General features: G+C 40.6%; 1 protein-coding gene across 1 annotated transcript in view; it reads left to right on the top strand.

Moving 5' to 3' along the window:
• The window catches only part of UNC13A (unc-13 homolog A), a 112,876-nt gene extending 85,970 nt beyond the window's left edge, over positions 1-26,906 (top strand). The window contains 11 exon segments of the mRNA XM_070936436.1: positions 1,657-1,780; positions 5,466-5,471; positions 8,885-8,923; positions 12,131-12,160; positions 17,235-17,291; positions 17,737-17,817; positions 18,990-19,137; positions 20,439-20,495; positions 23,065-23,157; positions 24,291-24,450; positions 26,615-26,906. Coding sequence (XP_070792537.1) covers positions 1,657-1,780; positions 5,466-5,471; positions 8,885-8,923; positions 12,131-12,160; positions 17,235-17,291; positions 17,737-17,817; positions 18,990-19,137; positions 20,439-20,495; positions 23,065-23,157; positions 24,291-24,450; positions 26,615-26,906 — 1,087 coding nt within the window.
• The last annotated feature ends 626 nt before the right edge of the window (positions 26,907-27,532 follow it).

Below are 27,532 nucleotides of genomic sequence, written 5' to 3'. Positions count from 1 at the left end.
TGTTGGTTTTCTAGGCAAGTTATGTTTGTAATTATATACGCAGAGAGAAAATTCAATTAAAAGAAATTTAAAAGCACCTCCATCGTGGGATTTGGTCCAGCAATGATAGAGACTTATTTTATTTATTGTATTTTATTTTATTTGTCAAGAACATATTAGGTAATATATATAAGCATGAATTGAATACATAAAATAGATACGAACAGAGGAAATATTAAGACAGGGATGATAGGCACGCTGGTGCTCTTACGCATGCCCCTTCTTTGTGGTCTGTGCTTTGTACAGGTAATCCTTGATTTACAACCATTTGTTTAATGACCGTTCAAAGTTACGGCCTTGAAAAATATGACTTATAACCAATCCTCACACTTGGGACCCTTGCAACATCCCCACAGTCGCATGATCAAAATTTGGATGCTTGGCAACTGGTGTCTATGTGTGATGGTCGCAGTGTCCCATGGTCATATAATTGCCACTTGCCACTTTCCCAGACAACAAGCAAAGTCAGCGGGGGAAGCTAGATTCACGTAACAACCTCAGCAAAAAAAAAAAAAAGATCATAAAATGTGATGTGACTCACTTGACAAATGCTTGGATTAGCAAAGGAAGTTCCAGTCCCAACTGTGGTCACAAATCGAGCTTACCTGTACTGAGTATATTGTATGGGTCTGCACTTCTTCCCGCATAGCTCATTAAATAAAGAGGAAAGTCAGCAGAAAAGCAAATGCTTTCAACATTTTGCCTTTTTTCATTAAGAAGACTCTGTGATTGCTGGACCTTTCAGAAACAGGCTGAAGTTGGCAGTGATTGCAACTTTGCTACCTTAAGCATGGGCACTGTCAACCCTGAAGCTGGCCTGGCTGAAGCCATCTTGGAGCTTCAGTGCTGCCATGCCAGAGCTGAGGAATAGGGAGTGGGGATTAGAGATAGTTGGGGCTGTGTAGTCAAAACAAAATACTTTCTCTTGGGAACCAAGGACGTTCTCACACCTGGCCAGAGGAAGGAGGAGGGATGTCACCAGATCAGCGGATGCTGCCTTGATTGGGCCATGTGACTGATTGATTGGAATTGGGGGGGGGGGAACTTTCACTTTTAATTAGGTGAAAACCGAGGGACTTTTCAGAGTCGGTTTTCACCAGATAGGTGTCACTATGATATTTCCAATAAAGCTGTTCTTTGAGGAATCTACCTGTCTCGGAGTTTTTGCTTGCAAGGGCTCTGTTACTCGGAACCCTGACAGGCAGAAATTTCCATACCTGCAAAATAAAAATCCAGGTGACATTAGATTATCGCAAAGAGTTACATTTCCTATATCTCTTTACTGCAATCTATGACTGCTTGGACTTTTGCAGTCTAAATCAGTAGAGAAGGAAGTTGAAGCCAATCAGTTGGCTTCAATTCCCTTCCTAGCAATCTCAACTGCCGTATGATTTCTAGGACAGAGAAGACACTTGGGAAAACTTTATTCATGTGAATCATGCACATAAATAGGCATTTTCTTGATCACTCCTCTCCGAGCAGCACATATGATACCTGGGCCCAAATGTGTCCATCCTATTCCAGGCCCAAAGTATTGGGGACTATCACGTTCATTCAGCTGTTGTCCTTAAAAATGCTCATCCTCTTCTTTATTGCATTAACTTTTTTTCATTCTAGCTTGACTCTCTTTGCCAAAATTTGCGAGAAGACTGTCCTGAAACGAGTGCTGAAGGAACTCTGGAAGCTTGTCATGAATACAATGGAGAAGACAATTGTACTTCCTCCACTAACTGACCAGACGGTGAGTCCTGCTAGTATGGGATGATCCTCTTTCTGGACCCTGCAACCAACTTCCCAATATTATGGAAATGTGGAAAACTAGACATTTTGTGTAAGGGGCCAGCTTAAAGGCGACTTAATATTCTGTCAAAAATATGCGCTGCTGGCCATATAATTCAGTAAGAATCTCAACTTGGATTTAAAATAGATACATTTTGGGACCTCATTGTTCAGATGTTTATTTCACATGAACAAAAATGCTATAACTTTTATGTTGTCTCTAAAAGCTTGGGTCAATTTCTTCAAAGGTCAAAAGTCAAACTTTGTGGGAGGAGCTCAGGCTTCTTGTATGATCTCTTCTATGGAAAACAAATGGAACTAGAGTAAAATTCTAGTAACATCTTATTCTGTGGAATAAGATGTTATAGTTTTCTTTATACCTAACTCATCTCCTAAAATAGGGAGTACAGACATGAGCATTGTTCTTTCTTTCTTTGGATACTGTTCTCCTTCCCTTATATATGTAGAGGGGACTTTCTACAGCAGGGGCCTAGATCTGTGGAAGTTCTCCATGCAATTCTGAACCTGGGAAACAGGGTTTGAAATTTCAGGTGAGCTTCCATAATTAGATAGATCTCCATTATGGATGATTCTCTTCTACGCTTGATAGATGATTAAGATATGACAGATATGATCCTTTGGAAATACAGATTCTGTCTCCAGCACATGATTTACATTTGTGTGCAGTGTTGACTCTATGGTTCTTCTGAGCTACATTTAATCATTTCTGTGAATCAATCACAGGAAGTGTTAGGATGCCCCAGACTTTTCTCCATTTTTCTAATTTTCAGAGGCCATTCTGTCCCTAAATTGCAGTAGTAGGCCAATTTGAAGCTCCTTTCACCCAATTCTTTTAGCTCCTGTTTTAAACGGCTAGGATGGGATCTAAATTGACTGAACTGGAAAGAAGTTTTAGGAATAGTTCTAGTGGCTTGCTCCCCATGTCATATAGTTGGATAACCAAGGTTTGGTATAGGTAGGTTTTCTAGCCTAACTCAGGAAAAGAATAAACTCCAAATATCACTGTGGAAGCTACAGTTGCATCAGAGATGTCATTTTCAGAACCAACAGATATATTTCTGGATTGTTGTTTTTTTACACTGCAGATGGTAGCTGGCGTGACTAAATATTCCTCTCTTCAAATAATTAAACAAATAATTCTCTGTAGAAAACCAGCATTTCTGGATCAAAGACTAGCTTTTTCTCTAATATGCAAATACACGTTTCAGTGAGAGATCGTGATTCAGAGAGGCCAATCTAGGACCACGTGGGCAAACTCCCCTTTTCTTTAGAAGAGCAAAGCTCTTTAGAAAAGAAGAGCCCTCTGGAGTTCCAATTTAGGAAATGCTTGGAGACAAGTGATGCAGAAATGGGACAAAGAGGGTGTGAAAGCAGAAAAATTACTTACACGTGGTAGTGTTGATCCAGGGGTTCTCTCACCTTCTAACTAAAAACAGTGGTTTATAACTAGGAACGTTCTAGTGAAGAACCCAGTTGATAAGGCTGAGGGGAAAGTTCTCAAGAAGGTTTTTTTGGAAATCAGAAAAGGGTCTTTCCTCTGAACCGGAACTGAAAGATTGGAAAAGGTGGACTGTGCAGTGTTCAGGTTCTGAAAGAAAATAGATACAGATAGTCTTCAACTTATTTATTTAATTAAATTTTATGTCGTACATCTCTCCTATAAGGTGACTCTGAGCGGCTTACAAGTTATAAAACAATAACAATAAAACAAGTTAGAAAAATAATTAAAACTACACAGGTTAAGGTTATGGCCATAATTGGGACCAGAACCTCTGTTGGTAAGTGTTAGCAGTTATTAAATGAGGCGTCCTCGATTTTACAAACTTTGCTTGTCAGAAACCTGCCTGGGAAGATCTCAAACGGCAGTCACCTGTCCTTGTGATGTTGCAACCATCATAAATACACGCCAATTGCCAAGCCATTTTAATTGTGGGACTGCAGGAAAATTGTTAACTTCAAACAATCATTAAATGAATGATGTAAGTCGAGGACTACCTGAACTCCAGAGAGTGCAGGAATATTCTTACAGCACCTGTCAGCAACTGCCAGAGAGCTAATGAGCCCCAACCTTCCTTGCTTTTTGGAAGCAAGCAAAGACAGCGCTATTCCATCCTGCCTTTGATCCAAGGTGATTGCGGACACTGCCGGAATATTCAATAAAGAATACGATTGCTTTACTTTCTATTTATTTTACCTAATTTATTTTGTGGTACATTACCTAGACTCCATCAGAACTGGGTTGTTTTAGGTATGATTCTTCTCCTAGTTTCAATGCTTCTCAAACGTGGCAACTTGAAGATGTGTGAATTTCACCTCCCAGAAATCCTCAGCCAACATGGAAAATTCTGGAGATTGAAATCTACACATCTTCAAGCCAGCGTAGTTAAGGAACACGGTCTTAGGCAAACTCAACTTCTAGAGACTTTGTGGGTTGGCATGTATGTGTGTATGCTAGGTCCTGAGAAATTCTGAGATTGGTCATTAAGGGAAAATCGGGGAATAAATTAAATTTCCAGATTTTGAGAATCTTAAAGGATTTAATTGAGAGAAGAATGGGGCCAGGATTACTAATGAGGAAATACTGGATGTTGTTGTTGTTTTCTTCATCCCAGGCAGGACAGTCTTTATGTTTTAGCTTCCTTAGAATCCTTCAAGATTTCTAATTGCAAATTGGGTGGGTGTAGGTGATTTGGGAAGCAAAGAACAGAAGAAATGTTTCTTAGAACAGAATAGTTTTCCTTAGTCTGATGTTGCAATGGACCATAACTTCTTCATCCTCAGCCAGACTCAGTTTTGGGATATGTTGTGTTGTGATGTGATGTAAGAGAGACTGGAAAGTATAATCCAAAACAGCTGGAAGGTGAGAGATTAGAAAAGGATGGAATGAAAGCTAGATACCAATTTCTGTGACTCATCTCATTCTCCTTTACATTGTTCTCATTTCACTTTCACTGAAAGTTTCTTTGCACCTAAGATGGACTTTACTAAGGAATATACTTTTGTTGCGCCTCTACAAATACATGAAAAACAACTCAGTCTTTTTGTAAATGCATAGGAAAAAAATCACTTTATCAGTTTCTTTCTAAAGCTGAGTTGATGAATACTCAGTAATAAAATTTTTACAAGCCAAGAATTTAGTTGTGCATTGACTGGCCAAGTCCTACTATGTCCTTCCTCTAACTAGTTCATTTTCCCCAGGAGATCCTCAGGTGAGCACATATCTTTCAATATCCAGTTCTGCTTTCAAATGGTCTTTCTAAAAACGCCACCCTAATTTAAAATAAGCATGAAAGTTGAGTCCCTGCCATTAAACTGATGAGTCGTGTCATTGAATTAACAGATGTGTGAAACTTCAAGCTTACCGTAACTTAATTGACTTAAATCAACATGGTTTTTCTACAGCTGCCAGTCATTCTTCATATCTGTGATATTCACTGATGGGACAACACTTTTGTATTGTACAGGACTGTCCCCATCAGTTCTCTGGTTGTGTTTCAGGAGGGACTATTGTATTTGTGGGAGGCTGTGGGGGTAAGAGTAAGCTGGGTGGGGACACAATGGATATGAAGGTGATGGCCTACTCATGGTTATTCTTTCTAATTGCTCCGCTCCTCTCACCTTGGCAGATGATTGTAAGTACGGCAGGTCACCCCTGTCTCTCATGTTTGTCTCTCTCTCTCCCGCCCTGTCCATGTGCCTTGCGTCTAGTATCTTTCCTACCCAAAGTAACTTGAGCTGGTTTTTCTGTTGTTCTGTGGTGGCTGCCTACCTTGTCCCTATGCCTTCTCTATCTGCTCCTGCCCCTTCCCAATGCCTTTGCCTTTTCTTGTTCTGTGTCCTCTTCCCCCTTGTTGCTGAGCTGCTTCGCGCCAGCTATGACGTCTTGGTGGAAAGTCTGTCCCTCACTGTCAGAAGCTATAATGGGGTTGTTTCCTGGGAAGATGGGAGGAGGGAAGGCTTGCTCTTGCCATTGAGTTACAAGAAGCAGATGTTCAGGTCTGCCTATGAGACTTTGACAGGAAGGGTGAGGAAGTCAATTTTTGAGAAGTGCATTCTTCAAATTCAGTCTCCCTTCCTCTTACGTTCTTTGGAGTTGTGAAGGAACAACTTGTCTGGTGAAAATGTTCCTTGCATATGGGAGGTTATAGACATGGGGGAGCCTTGGATGAAGAAGACAACAGATCCCAAGTAGTCTGTGGTGGGCACCTTGTTACCAATACATTACTCTGCTATGGCCCAAGAGTAGGGACATGTCATGAGAAGAGGACATGTCTATTGCAATTTATGTCATGCAAGCTCTTCTGAGTTAATATCTGAGACTTACCATCCCCAACCTGATTTCCTCTGGAGTTGGTGGCTGTGCAGTGCCCAGCATTCTCACCCAACATGGTGCCCATACCTAAATGGTATCTATCTAGTAGACATTAAGTTAGGCAAGCCTGTTTTATGCTTTGGAACCTAAGCTACTAACTCTTCCAAGGCACACAGGCTGAGGGGACGTATCAACAAAGTGCACACATTGTCATCAAATAAATCCCCCCAAACACATATACACATTTTAGCACATGGATCCACTCATATTGCCAGGTCTTTCTGATCAAGAGGTCACATCTGCACAGTTTTTAATACTAACCTGGGTATATCACAGCTGGTTTTAATCCCATCCTCCTTTGGAGACTGTATCATTTCACTGTTTTCACATTATTTCCCATAGGGACAGACAAAAGTATTATCCCTTCTCAGTGCCCTGACCTTCTAATTTCTTTTAAGAGATCCTACACCAAGCATTTAAGGTGCCCATCCCTTCCTTAGCTATAATTCTGTAAATTCAACCTTCTCTAGCCAGGTGCTCTGCAGGTATATTGGATTATAATTCCCACCATCCCCTAGCCAAGCTAGTGAGTATTAAAGTAGTTTACTGCTAAATATATCAAGAGGACATCAGATGAAACAGGAATTGTTTTAATTCAGTTGTATCTAAGGAAATACGTAGACAAACTTTTAGATTATAGATTTCTACAGATCTGTTCTGCTAAGGAACACTGCAACACTTCCCACAAAAAGTTCCAAATCCTGTTAAATCTCTGTGCTTTATCTGAAATTCTGATGGAAGGAGTGAGAAGGTATACACACAAAAGTTATGTTCACACAAAATGCTTAACACAATTTCTAAAATAACCCGTTTTCCAGGATCACACAAAATACTAAATCAATACACTGATACACTAACACTAACCAAACATCTAAAACACAAAAACTATTTAATACTTTGTGCAGTATAGATGCCAGGTTTTTAACTCACCTGAATAAGTGTGTTGTTTCTCAGTAGTCCTTTCTCATCTCTTACAAACAGTATTCCAGCTCCTTTGATCCATGTGCTTATGGAAATAAATGCTGATTGCCAGTTTCCTCCTCCACCCCTACTGGATTTGTGGGTTTGCACAGTGGTGGCAGTTAGTTTAGGAACACAGTTGATTATGGCAGGAGCAACAATGAACATTCAAATATAGTAGCACCAAGAAACCAGAAGAAGTTGGTTAGTTTTTTGCTACGTCATTTGCTCTGAAATCTAGTTTTTATATTTGGCCAAAGGATCTTTGGAAACATCTCGAATTACATCTGCAAGTATAATACCCTTATATCATCCTTCTGAAGACCAATATGATTGCTTCCATCTGTAACTAGTGGTTTTCTCAAAATGAACTGGTTGTCTCTAGTAAAAGAATCTATTGAGTAAGGTTAGTCTTTGATCTGATCTAGTGGCCAAGGTCTTAATCTTAATCATAATCTTCAGTATAAACAGATGTCAATCATTGAAAGATCACCATTATCACAGTGCTTTACCCGATAAGCAATTTTGTATATTGCCAATGGATTTGGTAAATGGAATTGGCAAATGAGCATAAATAACTTGCATTTCACCTTAAACTATATATAGTACAGTATTTGATTATTAAATAAATGCATTTTCTGAGTTCATACAATAGATGAACTATCAAGTAGATCAGGCTTGTACACAATACACTAAGCCAGATACACACCAATACCAAGCCAAAATGAAAACTAACCAAGATTAACATATTTGAAGATATCCGCTAGGTTGCCATTTTAAGCATATTGTGTGAACAGAACTAGTAAAGGCATGACAGCTTCAATCATACTACATATGGCTATAGGATGATGGGGCAGAATTTTGATAATTCTGACAGTTGTAGAATTTGGAAGAAAAAAGGAAGAGGGATCCAGTTAGTTAATGTTAATATGGTAACATAATAAAATAATAAAAGCAGTATAAAATCCAAACCCAATAACAGTACATACAAGCACAACAATATTGGAATATCCAAGGGCACAAATCTATCATTGCTCACATTTTCTTTTGAAGAGCTCATTTTTCACTAGGTTTTGGAAACCCTGGTGCTAACATGTCCTCAAGGTGCCATAAACAAAAAACAATATTTTTGATCCCTGCCTCCAAACTCTTAAAAGCTATAAAATACAAAGCAGATGGGTTGACTCTACTTGCAGATATCCAGGGGCCAAGGGCTTTATGGATCAAAACCAATATTTCAACTAGAATTCTGCTGACCACACTGCATGGTTGACCACAATGGCATTACATGACTCCAACGATTCTCATGCATCAATAAGAAGGCTCCCGTATTTCAAACTAACTGTAATTTATGGGTAGTCTTCCAAAGCAGGTTTGTGTTGAATGCATTGCAGTAGTCCAGCTATGCAAGCAAGAATGTTTTCTCTAGGGCTGGGTATGTCATCAGTCAATTCTTGTGATCTATATCTATTTTTGACCAATCTGAGGTGCTGTTCAAATGAGAAGAAGTGATTCTTTGGGGGCAAAATGCAGATTCAGTGCCACGTTTAGGCCACATCTTCTGATGATGCTGTTCTCTAGAGATAATCCCAGGGTAATGGAGCTTGAATCTCTCTCCTTCCTTCCCTGACTCCTTTTTCCTTCTCATATCCCTATCTAGACATGTTTCTCCTCTCCTTCCCTATTGATCAATTTGTGATATTGTTTCTACAGGGAACCCTCTTAAGAAAGCATGGCAAGGGGACTGAGAAGGTAATGAGCCATTCTCACTCTTTTGTCTGTCTGTAGCAAAAGACCCAACTGACATTAACTTCTATCACCGACTCACTCAGTTCAGCCGAAATGTTCAAGGAGTCAGTTGCGGCTTTGACATCAATAAGGGTTGATAATTGTGTTTCATAGTTTATGTACATATATACTGTTGTGTGTGTTTGATTGTCTGGGGAGGGGCTGTTTAGTGTAGTAGCATGGATTTTGTCTTCTAGAGGACCTGTATCTGTGTCCATACTGTGCAGCAGAAGCTTGCCTAATATGATGTATGTTACAGATAGTTGTAATGCCAATCTACATTACAGCTAGCGGTTTAAGGGAGGTAGAACTCCAATATTATTACCTCAAGATTCTTATCCTCTTAAACTGATAGAGGAGAGATAACAGGGATGGAGGTAGCAACTAACCTGGAGATGCCACTGTTATGCATGATGTGTACCTTCATACATCTCTGGTAAACGGATTGGGTCAGTTTGTCTTGCATTCCAGGCACCCACCAATCCATTTTAACGAGTGCTGTCCATGGAACAAAAGATAGGCCAGTTTTGTGATTGGACAACTTTTCAGGGCTCACCAACCTTTCGGACCTCAAGGACTACTAAATTCATACTTTTAAATCCTGTGGACCACTAATATGAATTTTTTAAAAAAGATAAATAGTACTTAGTGCAATATAAAAAATGCAAATAATTTTTCTGCGGAGCACCAAAATTTTCTCGCGGACCACCAGTGGTCCATGGACCACCAGTTGGTGACCGCTGCTCTAGATCAGCCCATGTTGGAAAGGTTGCCTGATAAAAGAAGAGTATAATATGTACAGGGGATTTCAAGGCAGAGTATACATAGGGTATATACAGAGCAGAATACTGTATATACAGTATCCACACAGTATATGTAACGAAACCTTGGCACTGCTGAGAAATAAGCCTTGTTGAGTTCAGTAGGTCTTGCTCCCAACTAAATGTACTAAATACCATAGGTAAATTGTTTCTCACCCTTAGTAACTTTAAAATGAGTGAACTTAAAACTCCCAGAATTCCCCAGCCAACCATGCTGGATTAATTGGGAGTTGAAGTTCACACATCTTAAAGTTGCCAAGGTTGAGAAACATAGATAGATAGATAGATAGATAGATAGATAGATAGATAGATAGATAGATAGATAGATAGATAGATAGATTACCAATAGATTCATTCCCAAAATTCAAAATTCTGGTGGCATTTTTAATTTTGTTGGATTTTTTAATGGATTTGTTATCAGAACTGAGTAAATGGATTCCTTGATTTTTCTTCTGTAAATTGATTCATTGGTTATTCTTATTAAGGTGTGAAGGTTTTTTTGAACCTACTATAAAAACCACATTTAAAAAAAACACAGAAAGTTTATTAATAAATCAATACATGAGATATATACTTTTGTGAGCCTCCCAGAATCCAATGAAGTTGACAGGCAGAAATTTATGTGAATAAAAAAAGTAAATGAGAATGTTTAGGAAGGATAACTGAAAACATATTATAAAATTAAGATTCAGGCATACTAAATTGTGTTCTGGGTCTGCTGCCGGACTGTTTTGAATGGCTGCAAGTGATCAGAAACATTAAATCTCCTAGAATACAAAAGAGGACTGTTCAAAAATGAGATAATGAAGGGTAATTCAGGAGTTAAGGATAATACATCTGATTAATAATAAATGCTATATATTCATACTAACATACAATCATAAATCCAACACATCCATATTCACATTAATAATATAAGCTACATATACAATAGTGTTTCCAGACAGAAAATATATATTTTGAAAAAAATAACTTCAAATAAAATAATCTAGCTCCTACATATTAAAGAGTGGTTGGATGTTGTTCATGCTATCAGTTAATATGTTTTTCAGCAGTTACAACAAACACCAAAATCAAGGAGAAATCCATTTCTAGTAGATGAGACGTCATGTAGGCAGAAAATAATGCAGGTCTTAAGGTGAACGGTGTAAATTCTGGTTTAACATTAGAAAAGGAATACTGATATTGATAGCATATCAATATCAGTATTCCTATGGCTAAAGAACTAATCTTCCAGAGAGGAATTCAGTTCTTTCTTTTTGGAAACTTTAGATCAGAGGGTAGACAGAAGTTGAGAGTAGTTGATTAGTAAACCCATCCAGGTGTTTTGAAAGTAACATGGAATTAAGAGTATACTGTGTCTGAACCAATTGTCAATCATTGCTGAAGCATGCACAGCTCTATCAAGGGCCCCTATTCTTTCCTCAGAGGAATTAAGAGGCAGGAGTTTCCCTTCTTTATAGCCAGATGTTCAGAGCAAAGAGTTGTGATGTGAATAAGATCCATATATTTGCTATTCTGATCTTGACTCAGAAAGCAAAGATCGGATGAATGGTGTTTATTGAAGACATCATTTGCTTTCTATTGATTGTCACTTATTTAAATCTGTGAGGATTTAAATCTATTTTGACTTTGTCATAATTTGGCCCTGAATTAGATGATTTCCTAGGGCAGAGATTTAAGCATGTTATGTATAAAGTTGGTACATGAGTCTCAAACCTTCCTATATTCCAAAAACTGAATTAGTTCTTATCATATTTTTAATGGGAGATACAATCCAAATTCCAACTGGTCTGGGTTAGATATCCAAAAGGAGAAGTTTAACAGAAAATTAATAGATTAACAGAAGACTCCTACAGAAATAGAAATTTTTAAAATTTAGAACAATGGACTATCAATGATCCATTTTGGATCATGAGAAAAGAAGATGAAAACCTTCAAGGAGGAGAGGAATTTCAAAAGTAGCCCCATGAATTCATAATAATTAATCTGGTGGAAATCAGATCTAAAGTTTATAGTGTAAATTCAAAACAAAAGAGTCGTTTTGGCAGATATGTTATGAAAAGTATCACAATTCTGGTTTAATTTTTCTTAATTTTCTGTTCAACCCATTTAAAATAGCAATGCAGATCAATCTTCCATAAACTGGTCATGAAGTTTACTATAAAAAAGCTTTCCTCCAGATCTGATATTGTCCAGGTGTGTCAGTAACTCTATTGTCCCAGCCATCATGGTCATTGAGGAGATGGCATCTGATGTCAGCATGGTTGTGGGGAAGGGATGGTGTTGTATTGCTATCATGGGTTTTCTAGATGCTGCAATCATACAAATAGTGCTGTTCTTTCCACAGACTAGGGTGAAGCTCCCCAGTCACACTGAAGTAAGGATTCTACATTTAATTCTTAGTCTGCTTCATCTATTTTGTTTTCTTGCCTATCCTCCCCGTAAAGATCTCCCACTTCCTGGTCTTTCTTTCTTGTGGTCATTTGAATCCTTTGTCCGTTTGTCTCTCTTGTCCTTCTTTCTTACCAGAATTTGCTACCTGGAACTGGCTGCTCTTTTAAAACCTCGTGTTTGTTAGTCTCTGTTTCCAACCAAAACCCAAAGTAATTGTTTTAATATTTTCCTTCTGAAATCTTTTGCTCAGCTTGCTTGCTTGATTGTCTGCATGTGAGTGGGTTGAGGGAGGGTAAGGGGGTGTTGGGTTGGGTTGGGTTGGGTTGGGTTGGAGAGCTGCAGAAGACATCCAAACCATAGGGCCCGAGAGGGAAGGATGATGATGTAAAACCAAATATGTGGGGAAATGATTGAGTAGATGGGCAGGATCTGTTGCAAGCAAATGAGACTTTTCAGAATGTGTGGGGGCTCTCAGTATTGCTATATAAAATGTTTGAATCTTGGTCATCAGCTGAAAAGACTTCCGAAAAGCCTTGTGCATAGTTGGGAGAAAAAAATGATAATTCCTGTCCTTGAGAATAAACACATAATATGAAGGCTTCAATGACCAAAGCTCGGGTAAGGGACAATACATAGACTTGCATAGCAACCATCATAAAAAATGGCAACTTGAAATATAAGAGGAGTAAGCTGTAAAGTGGCTGGATGGACGGATGGATGGAAAAATGATTGATTATATTGGATGTCTGTAAAACAAATGGAAAAAAGAAGGATTAAGAGATTCAAACGAAAGCAGTCTGCCTGTGTGGAATGTAATGAATTTTTAAAAATCATTTTATAGGGGACTGTGGGGTAGAATGGATCCAAATTCAAATTTTAATCTGATCTTTTCAGAAAGTCAGATTTTTACTAATTCAATTTTTTTCTTTAAAACCTCCTATCCATATTCAGAAAATGGTGGCAAACTAATGTCACGAGATAAAGGATGAAATGGGTTCCTTAAACCATTGTGAGCTTAAAGCACCATTTTGTTCCAAAGACCAAAACACATAAAACTCCTACCCCCTACCCTTTCAGGTGGGCCCCATTCACACCAGGAGTTGGTCTGATGTTGTAAAAGGATGTTAGGAGCTTCCACAGGGTGCTGCTGGATTGCATGAAACATTATTCGTTGATTGTTAGGGTTTCCTCTTTATATTACCACAGGGAGGAATATGTGGCCTGGTTGTGTCAAGAGTCCTTTCCTGTAGTGTTTATACTGTATATGCAGTCAATATCTAGATACAGAGTGTAAGCAAAGTTGTGTTAATAGAATCGTAGCACACATGAATATATAGCCCCAAGCCTCTGAAAAGGCCTATACTGAAGGGAAACTAGTACTGTAGCTCTCCCTAGCCAAGAAGAAAATAATCTGAATTTCTTTTGTTGTTGTTGTTGTTCTTATTCTTATTATTCCTTCAATCAGAGATTACAAAGCAGGCAGAACAAGCTTCTGCAACTGAGGCTACGTTTAAAAAAAAATCAGCCTCAGGGATGCAAGGAATCCACAGGTATTGCTGAAGTTTTCCCAAGGCTGATACAGCAAACATAGTAATTTCTTCTAGCTTTAGTGGAGAGATTTTATGGTACAGTTAAAAAACAGGACTTAAACCAAGCAGAAGTATTTACCTCTTGTTCCATTTTTTAAAAATTGAGTGCTGTTGAATTTTATCAGAGCAATTTGGAAGAAACTACCTGCAGCATCACGGGATCTTTTTATAAGGTTGGTTTTTATGAGGTAAAAAATCCTGAGTAGTTCTGTAATCTCAATCGTCTCATCTTGGAATCAGATGCAGAATTCATTGTTCAAAGAGATTTGGTTTCATTTCACTTCAGCAAAACCTCTAGTCTTCAAGGAAGCAAAAGAAGGATAAGATTCAAGCCAAAAGGAGGAAACCTTTGGCTGTGAAGCTGTGAGAACTTTTATAAGTTAGAAAGCAGCTGAAACTGTCCACACTTGCCTGTTTTGAGGGTGAAATGAACAAAATTTGTAGATAGGGAGAAACACATATGCTTGGGTCAGTCTAAGTCTTGTTTGTTGACCAAATAGAATAATATAGTGTTTGCATAATTGTTTTGGAATCAAGCTGGGTAAACCTAAAACAACGGGCATTAGAAGAAGCCAAAAGGCATCCTTTTATCTCCAATACATTTAATTTGATCTCTGAAGTGGTGTAGCCAATAATACTATGACATCAGAGCAGTGAAAACGCAAAGTTAATTTGTGCCAAAAAAAAAAAGAAAAGAAAAGAAAAGAGAATTTTCAACTTTAGTCTAAATATGAGCGCTCTGGCCAGTGATGGCTAACCTTTTTGCCATTGAGTGCCAAAAGCGGGGGAAGCACGGGGGGGGTCATGCACGCATGTGCCCACACCCATAATTCTAGGTGCCCCACCCCATGTGCATGCGTGCAACCCCCCCCCCCCGCATGGTCCCTCTGCTTTTGATATATGATGGCACAGTGGGCCAGGTAGGGCCCTTTTTTTTTGTCCTCCCCAGGCTCCAAAGGCTTTCTAGGAGCCTGGGGAAGGCGAAAACAGCCTTCCCCACCCCCTAGAGGCCTTCCGGAGGCCAGAAATGGCCCGTTTCCCGACTTCTGGTGGGCCCAGAAGGCCCGAAAATCAGCTGGCCAGCACACGCATGTGCGCTGGGAGCTGAGCTAGGGCAACGCTTGCATGCCCACAGATATGGCTCCACATGCCACAGGTGGCACGCGTGCCATAGGTTCACCATCACGGCCCTAGGTTGTCCTTTAATGCCCCCATCACTAAAACATAGAAATGCCGGGTCAAAATATTTGGTCTTGTCCATTTCAGGGGTGCTCTGGAACCTCAGAGTGAATTGGTTGCTACAAGTGGTCTGTGAGTTGTCCACTCCTGCTCCAGAGACTGGAGGGGCTTCTGAAATAATGAAGGGGCATGAGCTGGATTTTGTGGCTGGCAATGATTCAAAACACAGTCTGGATAGCCACTCACCAACGAACCAACAAAATGCAATATTGAGAGTCTCTTATTAGGAAATTTGGATTTATAAATTATGGCTATTCAAAAGCCCTCTACTAGGCATTTTGTGATTTACAGCAGAATGTTTGCATATTCCACTAGTGCAAACAGGCTGCCTTCAAGAAGCTGTGTATGGCATTATCACTAATGTTGCAACTGTAAAGAATTGAATATGTATGTAGGAGGAGGATGTCATTTACGTTATTTAAGGTTCAGGATCTTTCTTGGAAATTTATTCAAGTGGTAAGAGTCAGGACTATTCTATACCTTTCTAATAATTATGGAGCGCATTACTTTGAATTGTGCACGTAGCCAGTAAATGGTTTACAAAGAAGAAGAACGACCTTAAAGATTCGTCATAATCATGTTAAAAAGATCAGAATTTGTTCATATCATATCAGAATTATTCCATTATTGAATAATGTCTTGTAGTGATTGCTGGGGGCCAGGATTGTCACCTTAATCTACATGGCTGTTGATGCTCCCTAAGAAAATTGGTGAAATAGGATTGTAGAATCCATGCAGTTTGTTCCTCTGTGGGCTTAGTTCTTTTTTCTTTCATCATCATTTCTACCAGTTTACCCATCACAAGCATTAAGTTGATCAGCCAATGATTTCCTCTATTTCCCTGTTTAAACATTGGGGCCACATTGGATAACTTCCAATGAACTGAATGTGAGGGACACATTAGATATCTTTTTTAGAATGTCAGTAATTTCACATTTATGTGGTTTAAGAACTCTTGAGTGGATAGTATCAGGATGCACTGCATGTATAGCGTGTGTGTGTGTGTGAAAGAGAGAGAGAGAGAGAGAGAGAGAGAGAGAGAGAGAGAGAGAGAGAGAGAGAGAGAGAGAGAGAGAGAGAGAGAGAGAGAGAGAGTCAATCAAGCCAATTGTCATTCTACAGCAATATTTCTCCACATCTCATCCTGGCTAAGGAAGTCTGGGAGTTGAAGTCTATACCTCTTAAAGTTGTTGAAGTTAAGAAACACTGTTCTGCAGTAATCATGATAACTGCTCACATTATACTTTATGGGTACTGAATAAGCAGGTACTCAATCTAGATACTGAATAAGCAGGTACTCAATAGCAGAAGATAAACCAAGCTTCCCTCCCATGCAGCTTCTAGATGGACTGTCCAAGATTGGTAGCTAGAGGAATATTAGCTTGGAAATTCTGAAATGTAGACCTAATAAATCTGGGAGGTGCTGTGTAGTTGGGTTAAATAATGTTCACAAATGTCCTTGCCTAATTAACCACATCCCACCATATATCTTTATGTAGTCTAACAGTATTTGCTTACATTTTGTGGAAGAAAATAAGGGCACCATGTTTTAGATCATGAACAGGAACTCTGGTTCGATGTCATAAGATTAAAATCAAAGACATTTTAATTCAGAAAGAGAAGTTCAGAGGTTTCTTTTTTTTCCACTCAGGTAAAAATTGTGAATAATGTTAAGTCAGGAAATGTTATGTTAAGGAATCTGCATTTTCATTTAAAATGTTCTTTAAAGACTATGAAGACCTAATAAAAGGAACAACAGGTTTTCTGAAAATTGGAAGGTATGTATTTACATATCTAATTATCTTTGTTAGGTTTACAAATAAATAATATTCTTCTTAGAAATAAAAGTAGATTATTCAGAGACAAAGCGACTATCCAATGAGAAAAAAATCTAAAAATTTGCCACCAGTAGCCCGAATTATCATAAGACCATTAAATCCTTTGGTAACACAACTTATCTACACTGTGATTGACTTGACAGTCCCTTACTAAGAAGCCATAATATAAATCCCATGTGTGGCAGAATAAATCAACTATACAAATATATTACAATGGCATTCCTGCAAATTTTTGAGAAAACAAGCTTTCCTGAATAGAAGGTCACTTGATTTTCTTATCCTAAATTATGAAGAGATATCTCTACTTCCATGTGATCTTAGTGGGTATGCAATTGCCTCCTCCTCTTTATTATATATATCCTTTCTTCTTTTCATTCCTCCTGCTCTTCAGGGTACACAGATGATCTTCAATGCAGCCAAGGAATTAGGGCAGCTTTCAAAACTGAAGGTAAGCAATGCAAGGAAAGATTAGCAGTGCCCTATGTTGTTCCTTAGCAAAGTCAGAATGAGTCAGACAGAAGACCAGCTTCTGTACTACTAGCATATGGAAAGGGGACCACTACATCATAGAAATGATAAGAACCCAACTATCCACCCATCTTAAAGCTGCCAAGGTTAATAAACACCAGTCTATACACTACAGACTATGAGACAGCGCATGAGGTCTAACAACCCACTAGGTCAAAATGTTGTTTTGAGATTTGTGACCCCTTACAACCTGATCAGTCTTCCTTTCCCATTCAAATCACCCAAATGCCCTTGAAAGTCTAGGTTTCCAAATGCAGCCTCAGAATGAATATATAGAGTGGCTCATGGTTAGAGATGTATAGAAAACAGAAGTTACGGGTATCTTGTGCAGACAATTATTACACATCATGGCTTCTTCCTGCCAGGATCACATGGTACGTGAGGAAGCTAAGAGTTTGACACCCAAACAGTGTGCTGTGGTGGAACTTGCTCTGGATACCATCAAGGTAAATAATTCTATGTTCTTCTCCTCACCCTTCATCCCAGCTAAATTCTAAATCAGGGTTTCTCAAGTTTGGGAACAAGCTGGGGAATTATGGCAGTTGAAGTCCACCCATCTTAAAGTTCCTAAGCTTGAGAAAGACTGTTTCAGATTCTGAGAACAAGCTGAATTTCAGTGGGGACATATCCATTTAATTGGAATTCCCGTTTTTCAGTATTTGTCATTTTAGAATCAATATAATATATAGACCATTGGAAAGTTCTGGGTTCAAACTGCTGCTTATTTGAATGGCCTTGAGGAAACTGTCACCTAGGATCCAATCTTAGCTGCCTTGGGATAATGTAGGATAATGTCATTGACACCCAGTCATTTCATAGATGTTTACCATAATTGAAATGAGTGGAAATGAGGTTAACTGGTATCATGGCTAGAGAAGAATTGAAGATCTTACAGTTAAATTTACACAGATCTAAATAAGATTAACCATGGTTAACTTGTATGTAACACTGGGCATTGCCTAAATCCAGCCGGTTTTATTTATTTATATACCTCAGTGCTTTATGCAAACCAGAAAAGAGTTGATTCAGTACAGATAGACTTACGACTTGCAATTGAGCCCAATATTTCTGTAGTTTAACAAGACAGTTGTGAGTTTTGCTTCATTTTACAATTCTTTTTACCACAGTTCTTAAGTGAATCACTGCAGTTCTTAAGTTAGTAATATGGTTGTTAAGTGAATCTGGCTTCGCCATTGACTTTGCCTGTCAGAAGTTCGTAAAAGGTGATAACATAATCCCAGGATACTGAAACTGTCATAAATATATGCCAGTTGCCATCCAAATTTTGATCAGGAGACCATGGGGGTGCCGCAATGGTCGTAAGTGTGAAAAATGTTCATAAATCACTTTTTCAGTGCTGTTGTAACTTTGAACGGTCACTAAACAAATGGTTGTATGTCGAGGATTACCTGTAATGACACCATTACAGGCCAATATGACTACAGACATCTGAAAGGAGAACTGTGAAAACTGAACTATGCCCCGCACTTTCAAAAGCATCCTTCCACCCTCCCAGTCTCCAGTCCAAGTATAACCAATGGTTGAGAGTCTTGAAAGTACAGGCTGGGTACTTAAACTGGATTTCCTGCTTTTCCCATCCCTCTTTTTTCCCCATCAGCAATACTTCCATGCAGGAGGAGTTGGTCTTAAAAAAACTTTCTTGGAGAAAAGCCCAGATCTGCAATCCCTGCGCTACGCCCTCTCACTCTACACACAAGCCACAGACTTGCTCATCAAAACCTTCGTCCAGACCCAGTCCACTCAGGGTAAGCTGCCCAGAGCGGTCCACGTATGCTTGCTAAGAAACTGGGGTGGGGTGGGGTGTAAGGAGTGAGTTTAGGTGGATGGGAATTGTTTAAGGTCACTGACTTTTCCAAGGAGACTAAAGATGATGCTCTTGGGGTACTTTGATCTTCAAGAGTCCTTCTTGGCCTCTTTATGTGGCTAAATGGTACCTCCACAGTCAGAAGCAGTCCACCCGAGTCACTTTCACCCTTCTGAATGAAAAAACATTAAGGAAAGGGAGTTACTTTCATAGATTTGCTTTGTGGCTTCCCGTTAAGGCTTCTGCTATCTTTTTGAAGCAGACTCTACACTGTTTATTCTAATGGAGAACGCAAGCCTATTGATATCCACTTATTAGGATATTCCAGCAGCTATTCCTAAATCTTTTGGACAGCCAAGATGAGGGGACTGCTGGCCTCATGCTCCATGTGCTGCTAGGAGGCACCTGATTTGCTTCTGCAGGAAATGCAAACATCCATTCAGGGCAGAGGTTGTCTGCCTACGGTCGTTGGGCTGGATGTGACCTGCCACCCCAAAATCATCCAGCTCATGGTCCTAAAAAGAAATATATTCACCCTGCCCATGAGAGACAAGGAGAAAACTCTTATTACCTCTCAGACCAACATTTTGGTGATGGTTTCACTAACTGCCTTGGTGCAGCGACACATCCCCCCATAATAGTGGTAGTGGTGACAGCATGGCCTCTGGCCTATGCAGAAGATTGCTGACTGCTGCTTCAGGGGAGAAATGGGAATCTTTGGCTCATCCAGAAAGATGATTTTTTTTTTAATAGGGCTGTCATAGGATTCAGCATCTTGGACATTAGTTCATCCCAATATTTTTGAACCTTGGCAACTTTAAGACATGTGGACTTCAACTCCCACAATTCTCCAGCCAGCATGGGGAGTCTTAAAATTGCCAAAGTTCAGAAAATTTGGTTTAGCCTAAAGTTGCTTTGGAGATTGAAGTGGCTAATGAATTTAGTACAATAACTTAATAACTCTGGTTTAGCCTTTTTCTGCCTTCTCCTCTAGCATTCAAGTTGGCATTTGCCCTAACCTACCTTTTGCTTCTCCAGCTGCCTTCTAAAGCAGATGTGCGGGCTGATCTTTCTTTTCTTTTTCTCTCCACCGTCTGCCCATTTTCATTTCTCCCTTCCAACCTTCTCTTGTCCTCCTGCGCATTTTTGTCCTTGTTCTTCCAACCACCATCTTCTCCTTCCTTCTCCTTTTCCTTCCAATATTGTATCATTTCCTTCCTTCCTTCCTTTTCTCATTACTAGTCCATGGTGGAAAAGGGATTAGATTTACTCTTAGTGAAGAAACCTATCCTGAGAAGGGTACGTGTCATACCATTGTCCTGACACTCCTTCCCATCCTCAAATGCACCCCTCATTCCACCACACTGGTCAAGGCTAGTCAGAAGCACAGGATGCCATCCCTGTGGAGGTCTGGAAAAGAAATGGAGGGGGGCAGCTTTGCAGCCAAATCCAAGACCATGTTCCTTTTCTCTTCCACCAAGGGATGTTCTGAACTAGCCCTGTTCCAAGTGTTGGTACCCTCAGGCTGAGCCTCTTTTTGCAAGTGCACCGAATGCATCAGAATGATACCCGTCTGCAAATACATCGTGGGGGGTGGGGGAGGAGGAGGAGGGTGGGGCAAGGAAGGGGACATTGATTTGATGCCATGGGGGTTTGCTCCACCAGTTTGCCCATCCCCTGCTTGCCTTTAGCACATGGAAATGACCTGTTGGTTTTAAGCCTTGTGGATCCAGTGAGTCTGAGCATGTGATATAGGAATTGGAATAGTGGGGGGTTGTATGTATGTCATTTTTTAAAATCTTTTATTGGCAACAAAAGGCATGGGTTTTTAAAGATCTTAAGCATGCAGGGGGCAAAAGCTGCGGATCTAGGCAATTACCAAAGACTGTCTATTGTTTGCCCCTCGTCTTCATTTCATGATTTTTATCGTTGTTCAAAGTGTATTTAGACCAACTTTAAGGACCAGGGTTAAAGTAATCTCCCTATTCTGCCAACATCTGTAGTCAAGTCCAATAAAATAAACACAATGCAAACTAAAATTACAAATGCAAAAAGAACGTTGCCAATGAAAAAGAAACATTATAAACGAAAAAGAAGATTACAAATGAACAAAAGGATAGTGATCCTACTACAATCAACTCCCAACACTTAGAAGTATTTAGTCAGAGAACAAAAGACGAAGGCGGGAGCTGCCAGCAGTCTTGAAATATGTGAAAACTTAAGAGGAGTGAGAGCTGTGCCTAGCATGTGAGCTAAGCCCTATATTAGCTATATTCATTATCAAAGGGAATTTCCATGCACAGAAGCTTTTTATCTCTACATATCTGAGAACTTTAAGGACAAATCAAAGCACACAGATTATTGCCCTGCCCTCTATTTTGCAGTTCTCAATGAGCTTTATAGGATAGAGTTTTCTGACTCTTGAGCCCAGGACTGACTTAAAATCAGATTGCGTGTTCACGTTCACACAACAAACACAGCAAATCATTTTGGTTATGGTTAGGAACTTCCTGATGGAAGGGGAGATGAAATATCATGTTTCTCCCTCACTCTGAGATCCGCAGCCTTAGCCCCCTTTCCTGAGGGTCTGACCCCTGGGAAGGCTCCCTTTTCCCAACTCTGTGGCTGCCCTGCTGCCACCAGCTCTCCTTTTCCCTTCCCCTCTGACACTGCTGCTCCCATCTTGGATTGAAACCTTGTCCATGCTATCTAACCAGACCGCTGGCCCTGTGCACCTCTGCAGACTGACTCTTTCCACCTGCCCTTCCTGCCTTTCCTTTTGGCCTTTGCTGCATGTGAAGCTCCTTTGTGGAGGAAGCCTGTTTGAATAAGGAACTGATCTCCTGCTTCTTGGGTCTGGGGCTGGAGCTGTGGGGTGGGGTGGGGTGGGGGTAGAACAACTGCAAAGGGGAAGGTCCTGCTGACTGTGATGGAAAAGTAAGGTTGATGCTGTTGTTTGGTTCATGGCCCAGAAGCAAACCTCTTAGAGTCTTCTAAGATTTGGGGCGATATACAGTATATAATGATGGAGAGAGGGGAGGGAGAGAGGGGGGGCAGAGAGACAGAAGGGGAGAGAGAGAAGAGAGGGAGAGAAATAAATTAGATAGATAGATAGATAGATAAATAGATAGATAGATAGATAGATAGATAGATAAATAGATAAATAGATAATAGATAGATGTATAGAGAGATGAGAGAGAGAGAGGGATAGACAGACAGACAGACAGACAGACAGACAGACAGACAGACAGACAAATAGATAGATACTCAGGCAGGCAGGCAGACATAGACAGACAGAGAAGAGAATATTTGTAGCTCAGAGTTGAACTATGGGGTCCTTAATGCTCAAGGTTGGTTGGTTGACTGGTTGTTTGTTTGTTTGTTTGTTTGTTTGTTTGTTTGTTTGTTTGTTTGGTTGGTTGGTTGGTTGGTTGGTTGGTTGGTTGGCAGGCTAGCAGGAGGATGGATGGATGGATGGATGGATGGATGGAAACCAGGAGATTGCTTTAGTGAGGAAAGCAGCAGTCATGACACTGAGCTACTCACGCTCTCTCAGCCCACAAAATCAGGCTTGGGTGATAAGTCAGGTGGTCAATTTCTGCCATATTATTATGGCATTTTTTAAAAAATTGTGAGAGGGGAAGCCTTAACCTGATCAATCTAATAGAGGGAAGAGCTTATTGTTAAGAGACTCAAAGCCAGAGGTGCCTCTAAAGAGGAACCACTCCAAGGAAATCAGCAGCCCTGAATCCCTGCATATTATTGATGGACAGGGCACCTGATCTGGCAAAGACTAATGGTCATCTCCTCTGCTCTCTTCTTGTCTGGCTACTCTGGGACCTCTTGCCCGCCTCCTTTTGCCACACAGGCTCTGGAGTAGATGACCCTGTGGGAGAAGTCTCTGTCCATGTTGAGTTTTTCACCCATCCTGGAACCAGCGAACACAAAGTAACAGTCAAAGGTCAGTGATGATCACCAGGAGACCAGTGTGGCTAAAAACCACACTGCCTGGGGCTTCTAGAACCAATGCATTCTGGGAAGCCGCTAAATCGTATTCTACCTTTTCATTTTTGAGAGTCACATCTGCTGGCTTATTATTATTCTGACATTTTACTTTTATCCACACTTCCCAGAGTCTTCAGGCTGGGGTGGCTTAAAAAATGGAAAATATTGAAATGTTCACATATAGATGGTGGCAAGTCAGAAAAGATGCCATAAGTTATAACTTTTTAGCTACAATAGAAATACATAGAACCTCAGTTTGTCAAGGCTCTATGCATTTGTTATTGGTTATTAGGGAAGGCAGCATGTTACTGTCCTACACTGATTCATTAACAATCTGGATTATTCAATTGGTTTGTACTTGAGGGCTCATTTCTACTTGGGGGAGGGGGGTGAAGAAATATATACTATCCAGAGTCAAAACGATGTGTGAATAGCCATTTTGTTCTTCTGCTCCCTTTGTGATATACTGTCTATATATGTATATATATGTCTTCTTAAGTTTTCGCGGGTGTGTATATGCAAAAAATTAAAATCTCGGGTGTTTTCCCGTGTCATATTAAATAAGTTAGTTAAAATGTTTAAAATTCTGGTTAAAATCCTAGCTTAAAATCTTCCAAAAATCCTTACAGAGCATTCTGCAAGGTCCTTTAAAACCTTAGCTAAAATCCTACCAGTACCTTAAAAGTTTTTCTTTCCAGCAATGTTTCGACAGGCTCACAACCCTCAGGGGGTCGAAACGTTGCTAGAAAGAAAAACTTTTAAGGTACTGGTAGGATTTTAGCTAAGGTTTTAAAGGACCTTGCAGAGTGCTCTGTAAGGATTTTTGGAAGATTTTAAGATAGGATTTTAACCAGAATTTTAAACATTTTAACTAACTTATTTAATATGATGCGGGAAAACACCCGAGATTTTAATTTTTTGTAACAAATGTCAAGGTATTAGATGCATAGCCAATTGTAGTTTAGAAAATCCAGACTATTACAGATTGCCAGTTCCATATTTCTTCTGCTCTAATAAATGCCACATTATTTGCTTTAAGGTAAGGTCAACAACCATATTCATTTCTCCTCTATCTCCTTTCTGCCTTAGTGGTAGCTGCCAATGATCTCAAGTGGCAAACATCGGGCATCTTCCGGCCTTTCATTGAAGTCAACATCATTGGGCCACATCTCAGTGACAAAAAAAGGAAATTTGCTACCAAGTCCAAGAACAACAGCTGGTCCCCCAAATACAATGAGAGCATCCAGTTGTGAGTGTTCCTGATTTCCTTGTCTTGAATAGAAGCAACACTGGGTTTTTTCTCTGCAAAATTTGGCCTGGCCTGAGAATTCTATTGGCAAGGAAGGGAGACGGTAAAGAAAATGGAGAATTATCCAGTAAAGTAATTGCATTCTCCTGCAATTAATGACTATAATTCTGGTGCTAGGAAAGAGCAAAGTGGGCTATTAGGACAATGTGATGCCTTGAATTCGATTTGAAGAGGTGCTTTGTCATTGTCTCATTAAAGCACTTGCATCATTTCCCAAGATCACATATATACTAGGAAGGCTTCTACTTCAAATTGAAGCATTACACAGTCATGCAGAGTATTGCGTCGTGGTGGCGCAGTGGTTAGAATGCAGTACTGCAGGCTACTACTGCTGACTGCCGGCTGCCAGCAATTTGGCAGTTCGGATCTCACCAGGCTCAAGGTTGACTCAGCCTTCCATCCCTCCGAGGTCGGTAAAATGGGGACCCAGAATGTTGGGGGCAATAGGCTGACTCTGTAAACCGCTTAGAGAGGGCTGTAAAAGCACTGTGAAATGGTATATAAGTCTAAGTGCTACTGCTACTAAAGATGTACTGTAAAAGAACAGATATTCCGCGATTTACAGTCACAACTGGGATCATAATTTCCATTGTTAAGCATTGTGGTTGTTAAGTGAGACATGCCTGATTTTATTACTTTTGCCACATTAGTTAACAAATTACTGTAATTACTAAGTGATTCATGCAGTGGTTCAGTGAATCCAACTTCCCCCATTGACTTTGCTTGTTGGAAGCTGGCTGGGAATATCACAGATGACTATTGCATGATCCCGGGATCTGCAACCATCATAAAATATATGCCGTTGCCTTGCAAAGTGCCTAAATTTTGATCATGTGACCGTGGGGACGCTGAGATGACAATAAGCGTGAGGACTGGTTGTAAGTCATTTTTAAAGTGCCTTTGTAACTTTGAATGGTCACTAAATGTAACACGAGGACCACCTGTATGTGCTATGTATGGGCCAATCTCTATATGGCAGGTTCATTGCAATTACAAGCTGCTAATGTGAAACTACCATAGAAACTTGGTTATCCAGAACGTGCAGTTGTAAAACGAAAATGCATCATTTTGAGCAGCAAAGACGCACCTGTACACTAAAGGAAATTGGGGGGGAAAAACACAATTCTACGCTTTGTGAGGAAGATGCCTTTGCAGCCGTGGTATAAGGAAATGAAATTGCAAGAGGCAACATTGCAGCTTGCATCCATACTGTTGAAAGTTGCATAGCAAGTGCTGGTTGTAAATCCAGCACAGATTGAGAATCAAGTACCTTGATACATTACCTAGTGATGTATCACAGCGCAGCCAATCTGAGGCATTAATCAGTTAACAATCTGCATCAACAGGATCACTGAGTCAATACCTGTAAGAATCAAAAGTGTCAATTTCGAAAAGCACGAGCAAAAAATAAACCCTGGCAAGGGAGGAGGACATAGAGAGGCAGGTAGAGCAGGGATGGGCTGCTGGGGGTTTGCAAGGGTTTGGGAGAACCTCTAGCTAAGATTCTGTGCAGTTTGGAGAACCCCCAAATCCCATTCCTGGCTCCACCCCACCCCTCCTAGGAGTCCCCACACAGCATACCTGGATGCAGGTAAGTGCAGGGCGCACGCAGAGGCTCAGGGAGGGCAAAAAACGGGCCTACTGGAAGTTCGGGAAGGCCAGAAATGGGTCCGTTTCTGGCCTCCAGAGGGCTTCCGGGGCCTGGGGAGGCTGTTTTCGCCCTCCCGGAGGCTCAAAAAAAGCCTCTGGAGCCCAGGGAGGGCAAAAACGCCCCCCCCCCCGCACTGTGGTGCAGGAGACCAACTAGGCCACACCCACCATGGCCACGCCCACCCAGCAACCGGGCAGAGAACCTCTTGCTAAAATTTTTGAAACCCACCAAGGTAGAGACAGTTTTCTCTAGTCATAGTTTATGGGTAACAGTTTGGAAACTAGCTGTGAAAATGAGAGCAAAACATGGGTCAGCATAGTGGGCCAAGGAGAGCCCTGAGCTAATGTGGCCTCTAGACTTCAACCCATGTCCTTTTCATAAGATGTAGGCAAGGATTTTCAGTTGCAAATGACCTTATCTTTTCCTGCTTTCCTTCTCCTCCTCCTCCTCCAGCACCCTCGGCACTGAGACAGGCCCAGAGTGCTACGAGCTGCAAGTCTGCGTCAAAGACTACTGCTTTGCACGGGAAGACCGGACAGTGGGCATCGCCATCCTGCAGCTGAAGGACATCGTGCAGCGGGGCAGCTGTGCTTGCTGGCTGCCGCTGGGCCGGCGCATTCACATGGATGACACGGGCCTAACAGTGCTGCGCATCCTCTCGCAGAGAAACAATGATGAGGTGGCCAAGGAGTTTGTCAAATTGAAGTCGGATACGCGCTCAGCTGAGGAGGGCAGCAGCAGCTAAGACCAATCTGCCTCCCCCTGACTTCCCCCTCCCCCTTGTTCCCTTCCACAGTCTGCTAGAATTGCCTTCCCTTCTCTTCTCTTCCTGGTCCCTTCCCTCTTTTATACAGCCATGTCAAAGCCATAGAGTTTTCAGAGCTGTCCTTTCTGCCCCTCACCCTGGCCCTTCCTGCTCCTCACTCTTTTATTTGGGAGGTTTGCTTCCGCTGCCAAGGATCACAAGTCACGCATACCTTCTCAAATACATGTGCATTGCCAAATTCCCCCATTAAGCAGAGAGAGGTGAGAGAGCAAAGAGTTTGTTCCTGGAAAGGATCCTAAAAAAAAAATCAAAGATGCTGCTGACTACATTTCATCATAAGCTCCTACCATCCCCTCTTTCCTGGCACATTTTTGCCCGAGAAGCATCAGAAGCTGCCTTCCATTTAATCAGGGTATTTGTCAACCAACCCAGTATTTCCAGCATGGATTGGCAGCTGCTCTCTAAGGCAGATGTTTTTCAACCTTAGTAACAGTAAAATGACTGGACTTCAACTCCCAGAATTCCCCAGCCAGCATGCTTGGCTGGGGAATTCTGGGAGTTGAAGTTGACCCCTCATAAGTTGCCAAGGTTGAGAAACATTGCTC

The sequence above is a fragment of the Pituophis catenifer genome, unplaced genomic scaffold (assembly GCF_029215685.1).
Source record: "Pituophis catenifer annectens isolate HBS135680 unplaced genomic scaffold, rPitCat1.0.hap2 SCAF_1, whole genome shotgun sequence".
In the NCBI taxonomy this organism is placed as follows: Eukaryota; Metazoa; Chordata; class Lepidosauria; order Squamata; family Colubridae; genus Pituophis; species Pituophis catenifer.
Note: the sequence above shows the minus strand (reverse complement) of the source record. Positions and strands in the feature narration are given on the sequence as shown.